Source organism: Ictidomys tridecemlineatus, chromosome 8 (genome assembly GCF_052094955.1).
Source record: "Ictidomys tridecemlineatus isolate mIctTri1 chromosome 8, mIctTri1.hap1, whole genome shotgun sequence".
Classification (NCBI taxonomy): domain Eukaryota; kingdom Metazoa; phylum Chordata; class Mammalia; order Rodentia; family Sciuridae; genus Ictidomys; species Ictidomys tridecemlineatus.
This window is the reverse complement of record NC_135484.1, coordinates 21,186,568-21,202,575: the sequence shown is the minus strand read 5'-3', so window position 1 is coordinate 21,202,575 and position 16,008 is coordinate 21,186,568. Positions and strand designations below refer to the sequence as shown.

Here is a 16,008-nt window from a genome sequence, read left to right as displayed (position 1 = left end):
CTGTGATGGAGAGGAGGGAGAATGTTGCAAGATAAGTCTGGGAGTAGCAAGGATCAGTTGATCCCAGGCCTTAGAAGTGATGCAAATTCAGTTGTTCCAAATTTCATTGTCCAGCCAGGTGTGAGGGTGCATACTTGTAATCTCAGCGGCTTGGGAGGTTGAGGCAGGAGGATTGCAAGTTCAAGACCAGTCTCAGTAATTTAGTGAGGCCCTAAACAATTTAGCAGAGACCTTCTCTCAAAATAAAAGCTAAAAAGGGTTAGGGATCTGGCTCAGGGGGAAAGTGCCTCTGAGTTCAATCCCCAGTAATCCCAGCCCAAGTTTCATCCTGTAGCTGGCCACCCTTTAGAGAGCCAATCAGGAAGGAACAAGAACAGAATTTAGGTGACAATTTGAGGAGGTTTTGGGCTTTAGGTTGAAGGGAAGAGATGGCAGTAGCTCAGATGGGGGAGGCAACAGTGGAGATGAAGAAATGTGGGTGAATTCGAGCCGTACTGAGGAATCAGAACCAACAGAAGTTGAGAGGGGCGACAGCTTGTGATATTACAGGGAAGGGATTGTTACCGAAAGCTCTGTCCTTGTCCCTGATGCCAATCCAATAATGAGGGTTTCGAGAAAAAGGAAAAGGAAGGTTTATTTATTTAAATTCTTGAATATCCAAACTAGAAACACAGGGGACTTCTGCCCATCAGAAGGAACAAGATTTATTTTATTTTTTTACATTATAGATGGACACAATATCTTTATTTTTGTTTATTTATTTTTATGTGGTGCTGAGGATCAAACCCAGGGACTCACGAGTTCGAGGCAAGTGCTCTATCACTGAGCTACAACCCCAGCCCAGAACAGCGTTAAAAAGGGGTGATTCCAAGGCTACATTTCAGGTGTTGCCTGTCCAGAATTGTAATTCACTTGTAAATTTGGGAGATAGTCATTTCCGAAATCTCCCCCAAGTCTGAGTTACTTTGTTCCTGTGGTGGGTGTGTGCTCAAGGGCTGATAACTCTACCTAGAATAGGGAAGAAAGATTATCCTGTTTCCCCTGAGATTAGGGAGGGGGAGAAGCTGGGGGAGAGGAGAGGTAGAGAGGAAGAGAAAGAAACACATGCATTTAAAAAATAAGTCACAATGGCAGAGTCACAGGGCCTGGCTATATTTAAAGCATACAGTGGAGCATTGTTCAGGATGATGTCAAAGATTCATTTGAGGGTCCTATATGGAAAAGTGAATGGATGAGGGCACGAAGCCTCCAGGCAGAATGGAATCACCCATAGTTTTAGGTGCCTTCAGGTTGAAAGGAGTCTGTGCCGTTTTTCAGTGGAGATGCCGGTGGGTGGTTGGATTTGCAGGGGCAAAGGAATTTTCCTCTTTACCTGGAAGTTCCATAATGTGAGTTTATGAGATAAACTGACAGTAGACAAATTGATAGATTGACCCTTACCATGTGCACATGTGCATGGGAGTCACACAGAATAGGAATCATAAAACAGGCCACATGGTAAGGTTGATAGAGCATTCCAAGCCACACAAAGGAGTGGGTTTGGGGTTTCTGTGGGAGGTGATAGTAGGTGACAGGATGGTGAGGGGAAGAGATAGCAAACAGAGACTGGCTTGCTCTGCAGATAAAGGCCCTCCCTTGGGCTGAGGAAGAATAGGTGACAGCTGTGCCCAGGTCCCTCTGGGAGGGGAGTCTGGACCTGACCTTTAGTCTCTTCCTGTGGTAAGAGTTAACCTTGTCTGGCTGATGGGATTTCAGGGAGGGGGCTCAGGATTATTACATTCAACTAACTGCTTTCAGTCAGATAAAGGAAATTCAGAAAAAGTTTCTCCCTAAACTTCAGGGGAGGAGATAGATCAGGACAAGCTTGGGAGATTCTGGTTCTTTATTTTAAAGCAGTCATCTTGCCAAAATGCCATCATACTTTGGGGTACCATTTTCTGAGCCCCAGTAGATACATACTATGCATTCATCTCAGACTTTGAAACAAATTGTTCCAAGACTCAGCAGCAAATCTGTATTAGTAATCTATTGCTGGATAACAAATCACCCCCAAATGTATCAGCTTCAAGCAATTTAGCCGTTACTGTCTCATGCAGGTTGCTGGGTCAGGAGTTTGTCAGTGGCTTGAGCAGGTGCTTCTGTCCCAGAGTCTCATGGGTTTGTGTGCAGGATATTGGCTGGCGTTGCTGTCATCCCAAGGCTTGAATGATCTGAGCCCAAATCATTCAAATGCTGCTTCAATCCCCAGCCCTTGCTGGGGAGGGAGGAGGCTAGAAGAAGAGATTTTGAGTGTTATCACTATACATGACAAAATGTCTGAGGAGGTAGCTATGTTTAAACTGATGTCAACATGACACAATGTATACCTCTATTAAACAATTGCCCCTTTATTATACATAATCGTTATGTTTTGTTTATCAGTTAAAATATAAATTTAGGGGCTGGGATTGTGGCTCAGCAGTAGAGCACTCGCCTAGCACAGGCCGGACCCGGGTTTGATCCTCAGCACCACATAAAAATAAAGTCATTGTGTTGTGTCCATCTACACCTAAAAAAAAAATAAATATTTTTTTTAAAAAAATATAAATTTAATTTAAAAATGTATATCCCCCCCAAAATGAAAATAAAATTTGAAAAATGCCTAATAGGGTATGAATAGGTGGTAGTAGATAAGTTCTTGAATATCCAAACTAGAAAATATTCACTGAGCCTTAATGTAATGACATTATTAAAGAATGCATGGGTAATGAAAATGTGATCATAATAAGTTTTAAAAAAGATTATGAATACTTTCTCACTTGTTTAAAAAAAGAAGGCAAAAATGTCAAGGAGTATTTATATAAGCAAGTGAACACTGGTTAGCTCTGGGACCAGGGGAAAAGGGGTGGTTTAAATTTTCTACTTTTGGTTGTCTAAATCTTTCATCATAAATGTGGCTTGCTTTTGTAATAAAATGCTTTCAAATATTGCTTCCCAAGCAAAGCAATATAAAATAATAATGATACTTAACACTGGAGGAAAATTATAGTACATACAGAACTCGACTCTGTACTTCCCTGCCGCCAAGACCAAGTGACACAGTGTGTGGGTGGAATGGCACCGTTGTCTGGTAGAAAGCAGATCTCAGGCTGATCAGGACAGCCTGCCCTCTTCCTGGCCCCCAGAGGGAGAGGAAGTGGTGCTGCCTGCCCTCCGGATAAGTTTCACAGAAATGGCAGAGGCATTGTCCTGCAGAGGATGGGCTCCTGTATGAGAATTACTTAATTTATTTTGGGAGTAGGAATTGAACTCAGGGCACTTTACCACTGAGTTGCATCCCCATCCCTTTTAATTTTTTGATTTGAGACTGGGTCTTTCTAAGTTGCTAAGGCTGGTCTCAAAATTTTCAATTCCCCTGTCTCAGTTTCCTGAGTTGCTGGGATTACAGGTGAGCACCACCGCACTTGGCCTGCTGTGGCTTATAAAGATAAACTTTCTAGTGATTTCGCTTAACAGAATGGCTAGGTTGGCAGCATCTTGAGAATATAATGGTTGACTCTCCCAGACAGATTCCCTTACTTCTGGATGATCAGGCTCCAGCCATTACATTAAATCTGGTTACATTCAAGGAAATCTACATTTTAAGAAAACTCTCCAGGGGATCTTGATGGTTGGCTCTATCTGGGAATTTTTGCAGCACACCACCCTTTTGGATGATGATGGCAGTTAGATTTAATTAGTAAATAGTCACATGCCACTTGCTGTATGCTCTGATTATTATTCCATAACAACAGTTACTTAAGTTTTGTATTTTTCTCTTGATTGTATATTGGATAGAAATCCAAGCAGTTGTGTAAATCATTCAAAGCATAAAGTTACCAAAAAGCTGTTCAATGAAGTGGTTGGGAACATGGGCTCTACCTTATAAGATTGTTAGGATTGAGAGAAATGTGTACAAAGTGATTACCCCAGCAAATGGTACACAGCAGCTAATAAATACTAGTTTAATTATGAGAAGATGGTATGTATTTTCAGTGCATTCATCTCATTATTCTAGGCATCTGCCTTTCAGTCTTTCTTAGATCAGAGTGAAGGACAGGTGACGTGGGGGCTGTTATATTTCAGTCTTACTAACATTCCTTTTATGGAGAGAGACCATTCTAACGCCTTCTTGTACATCCGAAATATTCTGAATTCCTTCCCTTGGACTTATTTCAGTGGTGTCAGATTGATTGAGTTGGATTGAGTTTAGTTGCAAATCTAATATATTTACTCTGTATTAAATTAAAAAAAAATTGATTTCCCCCAGTAAATTTCAGTTTGTAGATAGGCAATTCAGGGCTGGTTTCCTGCTTAGGGACAGTAGCTGCTTCTGTCTTCCTGGAGGCATGGGTGAAGGGAATGGGGGAGGGAGGGGGGGAGCGAGAAGCCAAGGGCAAAATTTTTCTCCCCTCTCATTCCCCTTTCCCCTCCCCTTCCCCCTCCCCCTCCCTTCCCCTCCCCTTCATCCTCCTCTCCCCTCCCTTTCCCCCTTCCCCTCCCCTTCTCCCTTCCCTTCCCCCTCCCCTCCCCTCTCATTCCCCTTCCCCTCCCCTTCCCCTCCCCTTTCCCCTCCCCTCCCCTCTCAATCCCCTTCCCCCCTTCCCCTCCCCTCTCAATCCCCTTCCCCCCTTCCCCTCCCCTTCTCCCTCCCCTTCCCCTCCCCTTCCCCTCCCCTTCGCCCTCCCCTTCCCCTCCCCTTTCCTCTCCCCTCCCCTCCCCTCTCATTCCCCTTCCCCCCCTTTCCCTCCCTTTCTCCCTCCCCTTCCTTTCCCCTTTCCCCTCCCCTCCCCTCTGATTCCCCTTCCCCCCTTCCCCTCCCCTTTCCCCTCCCCTCCCCTCTCATTCCCCTTCCCCTCCCCTTCTCCCTCCCCTTCCCCTCCCCTTTCCCCTCCCCTCCCCTCTCATTCCCCTTCCCCCTTCCCCTCCCCTTCCCCCTCCCCTCCCCTCTCATTCCCCTTCCCCCTTCCCTTCCCCTTTCCCCTCCCCTCCCCTCTCATTCCCCTTCCCCCCTTTCCCTCCCCTTTCCCCTCCCCTCCCCTCTCATTCCCCTTCCCCCCTTCCCCTCCCCTCTCCCTCCCCTTCCCCTCCCCCTCATTCCCCTTCCCCCTTTCCCTCCCCTTCTCCCTCCCTTTTCCCCTCCCCTTCCCCCTCCCCTCCCCTCTTATTCCCCTCTCCCCTTCTCTCCCCTCCCCTTCCCCCTTTCTCCTCCCCTTCCCCCTTTCCCCTTTCCCCTTCCCTTCCTCCTCCCCTCCCCCTCTCCCCTTCCTTCTCCCTTTCCCTCCCCTCCTTCCCTTTCCCCTCCCCTCCCCTCCCCTCTCATTCCTTCTTCAGTACTGGGAATAGAACCCAGGGGTGCTCTACCACTGAATTATATCCCCAGTCCCCATACTTTTTATGGTTTGTTTATTTAAGACAAGATCTTGTTAAATTGCTGAGGCTGACCTTCAACTTGAGATCCTCCTGCCTTAGCCTCCCTAGTCACTGGGATTATAAGCATGCACCATCTTGCCTGTGTCTGTTCGCTTTTTTCAGGGCAATAATAGCTCCCCTGGGTGTTCACTTTCTTCTGCATACTTTTGGCTAGAACTGGCAAACCTTCTGTCACTGTAAATTTGACTACTCTGCAAGTGGAATCCTATAAGAGTTGTCCTTATGTCCCTGGTGTGTGTTTGCATAAGGTCCTCAGTGTTCATCCATGTGTAGCTGGTGTCAGAAGTTTACTTCTTTTCAAGGCTGAGTGTGTAATATCCCCCTGTACTTTTCACCACATTTTGCTAATCCATTCGTCTGTTGAGGGGCACTTGGGTTGCTTCCATCTTCTTGCTGTTGTGAATAGTGCTCCTGTGAATGTGGGCATACAGCTATCTCTTTGAGATTCTGCTTTCGGTCCTTGTTGGGTATTTTATTTCATGTGCTTTTAACTCAGACTCAGCTTTTTCTTGACATGACTCATAGTCATGGTGGTTAAGTTGCCCTTGTCCTGAAATAATTGCTAAAGCTCCGAGGAAAGAGTCTCATCCACATCTTTTTGCTTGAGTCCCTCTCTTGCTAACCTGCAAGAAAAAATTGTCAGCATGAACAACATTTTGTATAGCCTGCAGGATCAGGGAGGGAAGGGGGTAATGGAGTGTTCCCTAAAGACACTGGCTGGTATATTGCTGCAGTGTAAAAGGACACTCGTCTTTGGGGGTTTCATTAGGAAAAAAAACAAGAAAGAAAACAGAGAACATTACCCTTCCTTTGCAGAACCACAGTGAGTGCACATGGATTGCTATCTGAGATTCTGGTCTCCCACTTAAATGATTTAACAGTGGAGAGTGTTCTAGAGAAGGAAGCCCACGTCCCGCAGTGACTTGGGTGCATTTGTTGTTTTTGTAAAACTGACTCAACTCATTAGGACTCTTCCTTCTAAAAAGGTGAAAGTGGGAGATATAATTACTGACTGTGAGAACATTGACTCAGAAAAGCAATCATGAACTTGTATTTCTAATCTTCAGCTGTTTGACAGACTTGGATTTTTTTTGGATGCCTAAAAAAGGTATGTTCAATAAAAACAAAAGGAAGAGCTATTTTACATTGATGATAATGACCAAGTTTGCTATTTTCATTGAGGCTATAGGCTACATTTATATGTTGTTTAAAACTGGGAAAATAAATTTCAGTTTCAAGGTAGACTATTTTTTTTAATTTATTTTTTAATTTAAGTTCTAATTTAATTAGTTATACATGACAGTAGAATGCATTTTGACACGCCATACATAAATGGAGTATAACTTCTCATTCTTTTGGTTGTGCATAATGTAGAATCACACCAGTCGTATAATTATTTATGCTCACAATGGACTATTAAATAATGATAGTGCTGATTTGAGACAGAACCCTATTTTTTTTCGGGGGGGGGGGGCGTACAGAAGACTGAACTCAGAGGTACTCGACCACTGAGCCACATCCCCAGTTCTATTTTGTATTTTATTTAGAGACAGGGTCTCACTGTGTTGCTTAGTGCCTTGCTTTGGCTGAGGTTGGCTTTGAATTCACAATCCTCCTGCCTCAGCCTCCTGAGCCACTGGGATTATAGGCATGTACCCCTGTGCCCTGCCAGAATCCTAATTTCAACAGTGATGTAAAGAATGACCTGACTGTAACAACATACCTCAATATAAAGAAAGTTTCTTGAGATTTTGCCCATAATATGGATTTTATCTCTTTTCCTTGTCCCCTACCCTACCTGGATAAGCTTTTCAATAAAAAGGGTTTTAGTGGTTCGTATGAACTTTTAACTTTGTTATATAAGTTGAAAAAAAAGATATACTGTATTTTCCAATTGTAGACTATTTAAATTATTTTTCTCATTAGCTTTCAGTTTATACCCTCATAAGCTAAGAGCTATTTGATTTTTTTAACTGCAAGGACCATGGGAAGAAATAGTTATGAGAGTTTTTAAGGGGAAACACAATGTTCCTTTCTGACATGTTTTTTCTACTTATTATAAATATTTATCTTGGACAAAGGATTACATTTTAGTGGACTTGGAATTTCGCAAATTTAATTATTAATATGACTCTTCCTCCATCTTTATGGCCTTTCATTTTGGTTTTGACTTGTCATGGCTTGACTTTTAATTACTCCAAAAAACAGATGAAAAAAATGCAATATAAAAAAATTACTAGTTGGGCATGGCGTCGCATGCCTGCAATTCCAGCTATTTGGGAAGCTGAGGCAGGAGGATAAAATCAAGGCCAGTCTCAGAAACTTAGGGAGACCTTGTCTCAAAATAAGTTAAAAAAAATGGCTGGGAGTGTAGTTCAGTGGTTGAGAATCCCTGGGTTCACTCCCTAAGTACTGAAAATAAAAATACAAAAACCACTTTTGAATATGTTTTTTCTTACTTTAAGAATTATATTTATAGAGTAGGTGGCATTTCAGTAAAATATGTAGACAAAGGACTGATACTTACAATTTTTTCCCAGGTTTGAATTCTTTTCCTGAAAGCTAGTAAGTACTAGGCTTTGGAGAAAATCTAGGCAGCTTGGAGTGATCTGTTGGTAACATTTGCTTTTGCAATGATCTATTTTTATTCCCCAGCTTAATAAGTCATCAATACCCTGTATCATTTTGTCTTGAAATACTTGAATTTACTGAAAAAAGTTGTTTGTGAAGTGAATTCAACCTTTCCCACAGTGTTTCAGTAGTGAATAGACTTGAAGAAAAGCGACCTTCATACGCACCATTATTGACCTAGGGGCTAGTTATCTCTTTAGACTGGAAGTGGAAACTCACTGAAAAGACAGGTGCAAACAGAAGCTATTCAGTCCGGAGAATTTCAGTTACAACTATGGGAGCTTGTGGGATCCAGCTCAGGGTTTGTCTCCTGAAACCTTTCCTCTCCTGTCCTCTGGGATTCGGTTTCATACAGAAGCCAGCTGGTCTTCTTGCCTGTGGGCATCTGACAAGTCTCCTCCCCTCCCAAGTCCTTTCTGTCTTCAAGTGTCTCACCAGCCCACTAACGCTAGGACAGACCTTCTGCCAGCCCAGTTTAATGTTTAGCTGCCGAATTCTCTCCCCTTCCTAGTTGTCCCTTGAAAGTAGAGTAAAACACACCTTTCATAAAATAGGTGTTTTTTTTTTTTTCAAATCATTTTATCTTTAATAACGTGGCAATAATTCAAAATATGAAAAACGTGTTCCCTTTAAAGAGGATGCCACCTTGATGGCCTCATACAAGCATGATCAAAGGCAATTGGAGGAGACTGGATTCCAAAGGGCATGGGTGGTTGGGTTACGGATTCTTCGAAGCAGGCGACAGACGAAACATGAAATTTAAGGGACCCTCAGAGAACAGGCGACAGACGAAACATGAAATTTAAGGGACCCTCAGAGAACAGGGCGCGGTTGCTGAGTCATGAGCACCTTGAACCTTTTCTTGATGGTGATTCGGTGTCGCGAGTATTTGTCGTCCGGGGAGAACCGAGCAGGATGGGCTGAGCAGGTCTGTTGTCCCATAGGGTCAAATTTCTTCAATGTGTAGACTCGATCTCCTTGCTCATTGAGATAATACTGGAGAAACATGACCACGTTTCAAAATAGGTGTTTTAAAGAAAAGAAAGTTATAGAAGTATTATGTATTTCTTACAAAAATTATAACAAAAATAGAATAAAAAACTCTACTTCTAACTTAGAGATAGAGTGCATATATTTTCTTGCTGAACATGTACACAGCGTATAAACATAGCACCATGTACATTCTTCAATGACTTGCTTTCACTCCTTGATGTATTGTGAAAATCCTTCCTTTTTTAAATATATTCATTCTATGTACCTTTTTGTTTGTTTGGTGGTACCAGGGATTGAATCCAGCAAGATTTAATCCAGGAGCACTTTATCCCTGAGCCACATCCCAGCTCTTTTGTATTTTTATTTTGAAACAGGGTCTCACTTCAGTTGCTGAGGCTTGTGCTTGAATTTGGCATACCCCTACCTCAGCCTCCCAACACTTTCTGTACTGTTCACACTACAGAATAGGCCTTTCTTCTGATGATCTACTTCTGAAATGGTCTCCTGTGTGCTCTGGCCTTCGTTTTTCATGGGCTTGCTTGCTGTGTTCACCTGAAGGTCTTGCTAACCTCTAACTCATTAGATACAGAGGGGAGCTTTCCTTCTGAGTTGACTTCTCTTTCTGTGCTTTAAAATGTGTTTTTAAAATTTATTTATTTATTTATTTGTATCAGGGATACCTAGGGGTAATTTACCAAGGAGCCGCATTCCTAGCCCTTTTTATTTTTTGTTATGAGACACAGTCTCAATAAGTTGCTTAAGGCCTCATTAAATTGTTGAGACTAGTCTCGAACTTGTAATCCTCCTGCTTAAGCCTCCCGAGTTACTGGGATTCCAGGTCTGTGCCACCATGGCTGGCCGATTAATTTTTTAACTGAGAGGCACTCCCATCCTTCAAGCTACAGTAAAGGTGCACATTAAGTGATTTTTTTTTCCTTCTCTTTCTCCTTCGTGACCCTTATTATAATTTAGTACTCCAGTTTCAACATGGCCGGGAGAGTTGGTCAAAGGATACAGTTGAGAAGAATGAATTTGGGAAATCTGTTGTACAACATGACTTATAGTGTATACAATTAGTGTCATTGGAGTGTACACTTCAAGATGGTGAAGAGTGTCAATTTCAAGTGTTCTCATCACAAATAAGTATTTGAGGCAAAATTTTTTTTAAAAAATAAAGTACTTTAAGATCCATTAGAATCTGCTCATGCTTATAACCTCAATGACTGAGGATGCTGCTGCAGGAGGATCACGTGTTCAAGGCTAGCCTGGACAATTTAGGGAGACCCTATCTCAAAAATTAAAAAGGATGGGGGGCTAGGGTGGTAGCTCAGTGATAGAACGCTTGCCTAGCACATGTGACACGCTGGGTTTGATCCTCAGCACCACACAAAAATAAATAAAAGTATTGTGTCCATCTACAACTAAAAAGAAACATTTTTTAAAAAGAGTGAGGATGTAGCTCAGTGGTAGAGCACCCCTGAGTTCAATCCCCAGTAACATACACATGCACTCGTACACAGTGTACACACATGCATATGTGTACACAGATGTGCAAGGACACACAAGTACGCATACTCACACACATGTGCAGTTATCCACACGTACATATATGTGCACACACATGTGCACAGCAAAGAATCTGAGAATGCAATGCATAGTAAAGAAAAATGATAGTTCTTCCCAGAAAAAAAGTGCAGAAGCAGCCTTACTTCTTACCCAGTTCAGTGTCTGTTGCAGACATTTCTCCCTTTCTTATCTCTTTGCTGCGTACCTTTTCACGTGTTCAGAGGTCTAGTGTGGATGATTTTCACACACCTCAAACTAGCTTCCTTTTCCTCAGTTTCCTCACACATCCGTGTTTCCTGTTAATCTCACTGTCATACATCTCTGATCATGTCACATTCTTGCTCAGAAAATGCCAGGCCCGCATAGCTTGCTCACTTCAACCCCTCTGTGCCTTTAGGTGTTGACAATACTGTTCTCTCTCCCACAGGTGCTCTTTCTAGCCACTTTGTTATGCCTCCAACAGCCATTCCTATTTCTTACAGCAAGGCCTGGCTCAAATGCAAACTATTCCTGAATGATTCCTGGGTCTCTTCCTCACTCCATCGAGAAATATTTTTCCTATAACTTTATGAATGTATCTGTATCTACTATGTTAGTTATTACTGACTGTTGTGTCTGTATTTTTCTTCCTCTTCATCCCCGATAAAGACTAACTTTTTCAAAGCAGCACTTGGATCTCACATAAATCAGATACTCAGTAAATGCTGTTACTCTTTATTTTCATTTTTTGTTTATAGCGTTTTCCACGAAATAATTGTATAGCTAATTTTCATTAAATAAATAGGAAATATGAAAATTAAAGTAGGGAACATAACAAAGAGTTGGAAATATTTCAGATTCTTATTATGTCCACTTACTGGTCCATAAGCTTTACAAAAATGACCTAAGCCAATTTGTTCATGCATAACTGTTATTGATTGCTTTACTTGTGGTTGATTATATTATATTTCAAATGCCCAAAGGTGAAGTGTGAGGAGTTGCCATTGTCTGATGCTCAAGATGAGAGTGAAGACAAGTTTCAGACCAAATCTTGCCATGCTCATGGTGTTCACTGAATCATCAGCATGAGCAAGGAGCTCGCACACAGTTCAGACAGCCTTTTTGTAAACTTGGTAAGCTGTAGCTCTCTGCTCTTTTGAAAGACATGAAGGTTTCATTTATTATTTTTTTAAAGTTTAATTTCAATGATGTTTTAATAGTTTTCTTTTTTTATTGGTGCATTATAATTATATATGCTAGAAGGGGTGTGTTGTTTCCTATTTGTATGTGCACATAGTATAATTTAGTTGACATGAAAGCGAACAGTAAATGCAACAATATTCTAGGGCATTCCACTGCCCTCCAGTGGAATGGCCACTGAGTACCTAAACTGTGGCTACTCCAGTTGAGATGGTATTGGACATGTAAGATGCACCCTGGATTTCAAAGATTTGTTTTGTTTCATTTTTTTGAGATAGGTTCTCGCTAAGTTACCAGGCTGGCCTTGAATTTGAGGTCTGGGTTGTAGGCATGTACCCTTGTGCCTTGCTAGAATTTTTATTTCTCTATAATCTATGGTGGGGAATGTCTCGAAATATCTTGGTCAATCCATGCTCATTAAATAATGCTAAATTCACTGATGGGGGAATATTTCTAACATCCTAATTATGCCAATTTTCAAGGCCCAGTGAAAGCACATTTCATGCATTCATTAATTAGCAAAGTTTTAGGTGTTCACGACAACAGAGAGATTTGTTTCTTCTATAGGGGCCTCTCTGGAGTTGATCCTTCCAACTGAATTGCATATGACCTTCTCCATGTGTTATCTTGGGTAGGAAGAGCTGCAAGACCCCTGGGGATGGTTTCACTCTGAAATCTGTGTGTCCTCCTGTGGCCATGACACCTTTCCAGTGCTTAATGACCCTGACAGGACTTCTTAGCTACCTGCCTTCTCCTTTTGTATCTTTCAAGTGATTCCCCTTGTCCACTTTACAAAAGAAACATGCACCTCTCCCCCTCCTGGATTCTGGCTCTGATGAATTGCTGTGAGACACTAAATGAAGGGCACTTGAGGAATGCGAAGCACAAAGCACACCCTGGGTAGTAGCTTGGTCAGTGCCTTCATGCAGCCAGGGAAAGAAAATATCTTGGTCAATCTTTTGTGCCTGGCCATTATCTGTTCATCTGGTGGTCTGTCCATCCATCTATCCTGGAACTGACATATTTCTTGTCACTTGGACACAGTTCTTAAATAGAAAATTGAAGTCTAAATTCTCTTGTCAGAAAATAAGTCTGATTTGTCTGATTAGTTGATAGGGAGGACTAGTTTTGCCAGATAGGTAAGAGAAGAGATGTTTTTTTTCCTATTAATCAAATGAGCTAACTTTGTAGTTCCTTAACAATATGCTAGAAATTACATGTTGCTAGCTGTTTAGATTAATCATAAATATTAGTTGTTAACTTAAAAATGTATGTGGATGGAGGGAAGCGTGGGCGCTAAGAATGTGGGGCAGGCAGAAGGAGGAGGTGGGTACTGAAAATGGAGAGGAGAGAAAGAGAGAAGAGACTCAGGCCTGCGGTTCTCCAGATGATGGGGAATGTTCATTTTGGCCTTTATGGTCATCTAGACTTTGTCATTATTTAATCCTCATGAGCAGGACACACCTTTTTTTTTTTTTTTAAAAAAAAAACCCAAGAGTCCTTGAGGTCTGTAATGCCCTGAAAACTCATGCTTACATTATGAAAACTGTAATCTAATCCATGGATTAATAATAATTTGGGAGGACTGCTATATGGGTGAGAAGTGAAGGCAGGTAGGGTATGGCTGGAGGAGGCAGGTCACTGGGAGCATTCCTTTAGCGTTTATATTTTGCTCTCTGAGCTTCCTGCCCTACCCTGAACTAAGTAGCTTTCTCTCCCATTATGGACTACCTCACCTGGGGCCCAGAGGAGTGGAGTTGGCCAACCATGGACTGAAACTCTGAAACCATGAGCCCACAGTATACATTTCCTCCTTTACATTGTTCTTGTCAGGTATCTGTGTCACAGTGATGAAAATCTAATGAAAGGTCACATTGCTCTTGAGGGCTACCTGGCAGCTCTCTTACTTAGCAGCATTGAAAGGTCAGTGTTCCAGCACATGTGAATTACTTTCTGGGACTTCATCTGTCTATGGGCGATTATATGGGACTAAAAATTAAAGCACTTCTAAGGAGGGAAGCCATTGTCACTCCTTTTGTTTCATTAGAGTTGTTGGCCCAGAATATGGATTCCACATGTGCACTCACTGATTATTCACGATGCACTGAAAAATAAGTAAATTAATAAATATTTGTGTGTGCAAGCCAGTGTCATAATTATAGACGAACATGTGATTTATCGTTTAATTTTTTTTACTTTAGCTCTCTATAAAGTAGTGGCATTCTTACATATGAATGCACAGAGATATTTGAGTCCTGAAAGTATGATTCTAATTTTTTTTGGGGGGGATATTTTTCTTCAAGTTTTAAAATTTCTTGGATATTTTTATTGTTTTACTGTATGGATTTATGAGGAATATCAGAGATTTCAAATAAGGGCAAACATAATAACAGAAATAAAGTAATTAACATGTGAAAAATACTGTTGAATGTTTAGCAGTCTTGTGTGGACATGTTTTGCTGCTATTTTGACACGAATAAGTTGTGACCAATTCTGAAGGTCAAATCATTGGAATGTTTTTAAATATTCAAACATGTTTTCCCCATTTCATTTGCATGAAGTTTTGTACATGTAGAGTTATATACTTATGAAAGTCATTCTTTCATGAGATTTTGGTGCAGTTTGTATAATATAATTGATCTTTCTTTAATAAGAATAGCATGAGGTAGCTAATTTCATGGAATTTTTTTCATGGATTGCTTTAAACTTTTATCAATCACTGAAAAAAATAGTTCTCTATGTTTTTTTTTTCATGACAGTGAGTTGTCATTATGACTCATTTCTTCTAAATAACCCTATTTTGTTCTATGACATTTTGAGTCATTTTAATAAAAATATTCACTCTTGGGACAAAAATCTAAAATGAAGTCCTCGCGGATGCAAAATGGAGGCTTTCTACCCTCACAGATTGAGCCCTTGATGTTTTTTGCATTTACAACATGTACAATTTGGTTAATATCTAAAGATGTTCTTTACAAACCTATTTTCAGAGAGAAGGTTTCCAGCAACGCCCTATAAAGCTTACAGACTTTTCCTCCGGGTTCATTTTAGCAGCTCTAGAAGGTCAAAGTTAAAAAACGTTCCTCTGAATTCCTATGAAATGTTTAAAAAAACAAGGTGCTTGTCAAGGAGAAAAGAGGTAGGAGGTGCATAAACTCTACCATTAGAAGATGGTCAAGAAGTAATGATTCTATCACATCCTGAAAATAATATCAAATAAATGGATCTAATACAAAAAACAAACAAACAAAAAAACTATCTCTGAACCTCATCTACTTTAGGATCACATGCTGTTGAACTTGGACTTATTTGGAATGTTTTTAGGATATCATTAAGTTTTTTTTTTGTACCAGGGATTGAATCCAGGTGTGCTTTACTGCTGAGCTATATCCCTAGTCGTTGATTTTTTTATTTTGAGATGGGATCTTGCTAAGTTTCGGGGCTGGGCCTCTTGCCTCAACCTCTTGAGTAGCTAGGATTACAGGTATACACTGCCCTACCCAGCTAGGATGTCTTTTAAATTTGAAGGTTTTGATTGGTAGTTTTTGCACTCTCAAAAGGCATTCTTACGGTCAGCATCCTTAGTCATTATGGAAGTGCAAATCAGAACCATGACATGCACTTCACAACTACTAGGATAAGTATAATTTAAAGATCAAAAATTACCATATAACAACTCAGCAATTCCATTTCTAGTTATATATTCCCACATGAATGAAAAATAGGTACTCAAGACAAATGCTTGTATAACACTATTCATTTTAGCATTGTTCACAATTGTCAAAAATAGAAACAACTCAAGTGTCCATCTTTGTATGAATGGATAAACTGTGGAATGTACGTCCAATGGAATATTCTTCAGCCTTTCAAGGAGTGAAGTTCTGGTACATACTACAGCATGGAAGACTACTGGGGGGTTAATGCTAAGTGAAATAAGCCAGACACAAGAGCATAAACACTGCATGATTCCATTTATATGAAATATCTAATATGGGTGGATACTGAGAGACAGAAAGTAGGTTTGAGGTTAGCAGGGGCTCTGGGGAATGGCAAGTTACTGCTTAATGGTTAAAGAGTTTCTGTGTGGCATGAAAAAAATTTTAGAACTAGCGATGATGGTTACATAACCCTTTAAATGTAATTTATGCCACTTAATGGTATACTTTAAAATGGATAAAATCACATTTT

General features: G+C 40.9%; 2 protein-coding genes across 9 annotated transcripts in view; one reads left to right on the top strand and one right to left on the bottom strand.

Annotated features, from left to right (window-relative positions):
• Utrn (utrophin) overlaps positions 1-16,008 on the top strand; it is a 508,932-nt gene that overhangs the window by 85,250 nt on the left and 407,674 nt on the right. The gene's annotated exons all lie outside the window — the stretch shown is intronic.
• Positions 8,870-9,099, bottom strand: LOC144365844 (H/ACA ribonucleoprotein complex subunit 3). The gene has a single exon (XM_078018573.1). It carries the CDS (start codon positions 9,088-9,090, stop codon positions 8,896-8,898), a length of 195 nt encoding a protein of 64 aa, XP_077874699.1. The 5' UTR covers positions 9,091-9,099; the 3' UTR covers positions 8,870-8,895.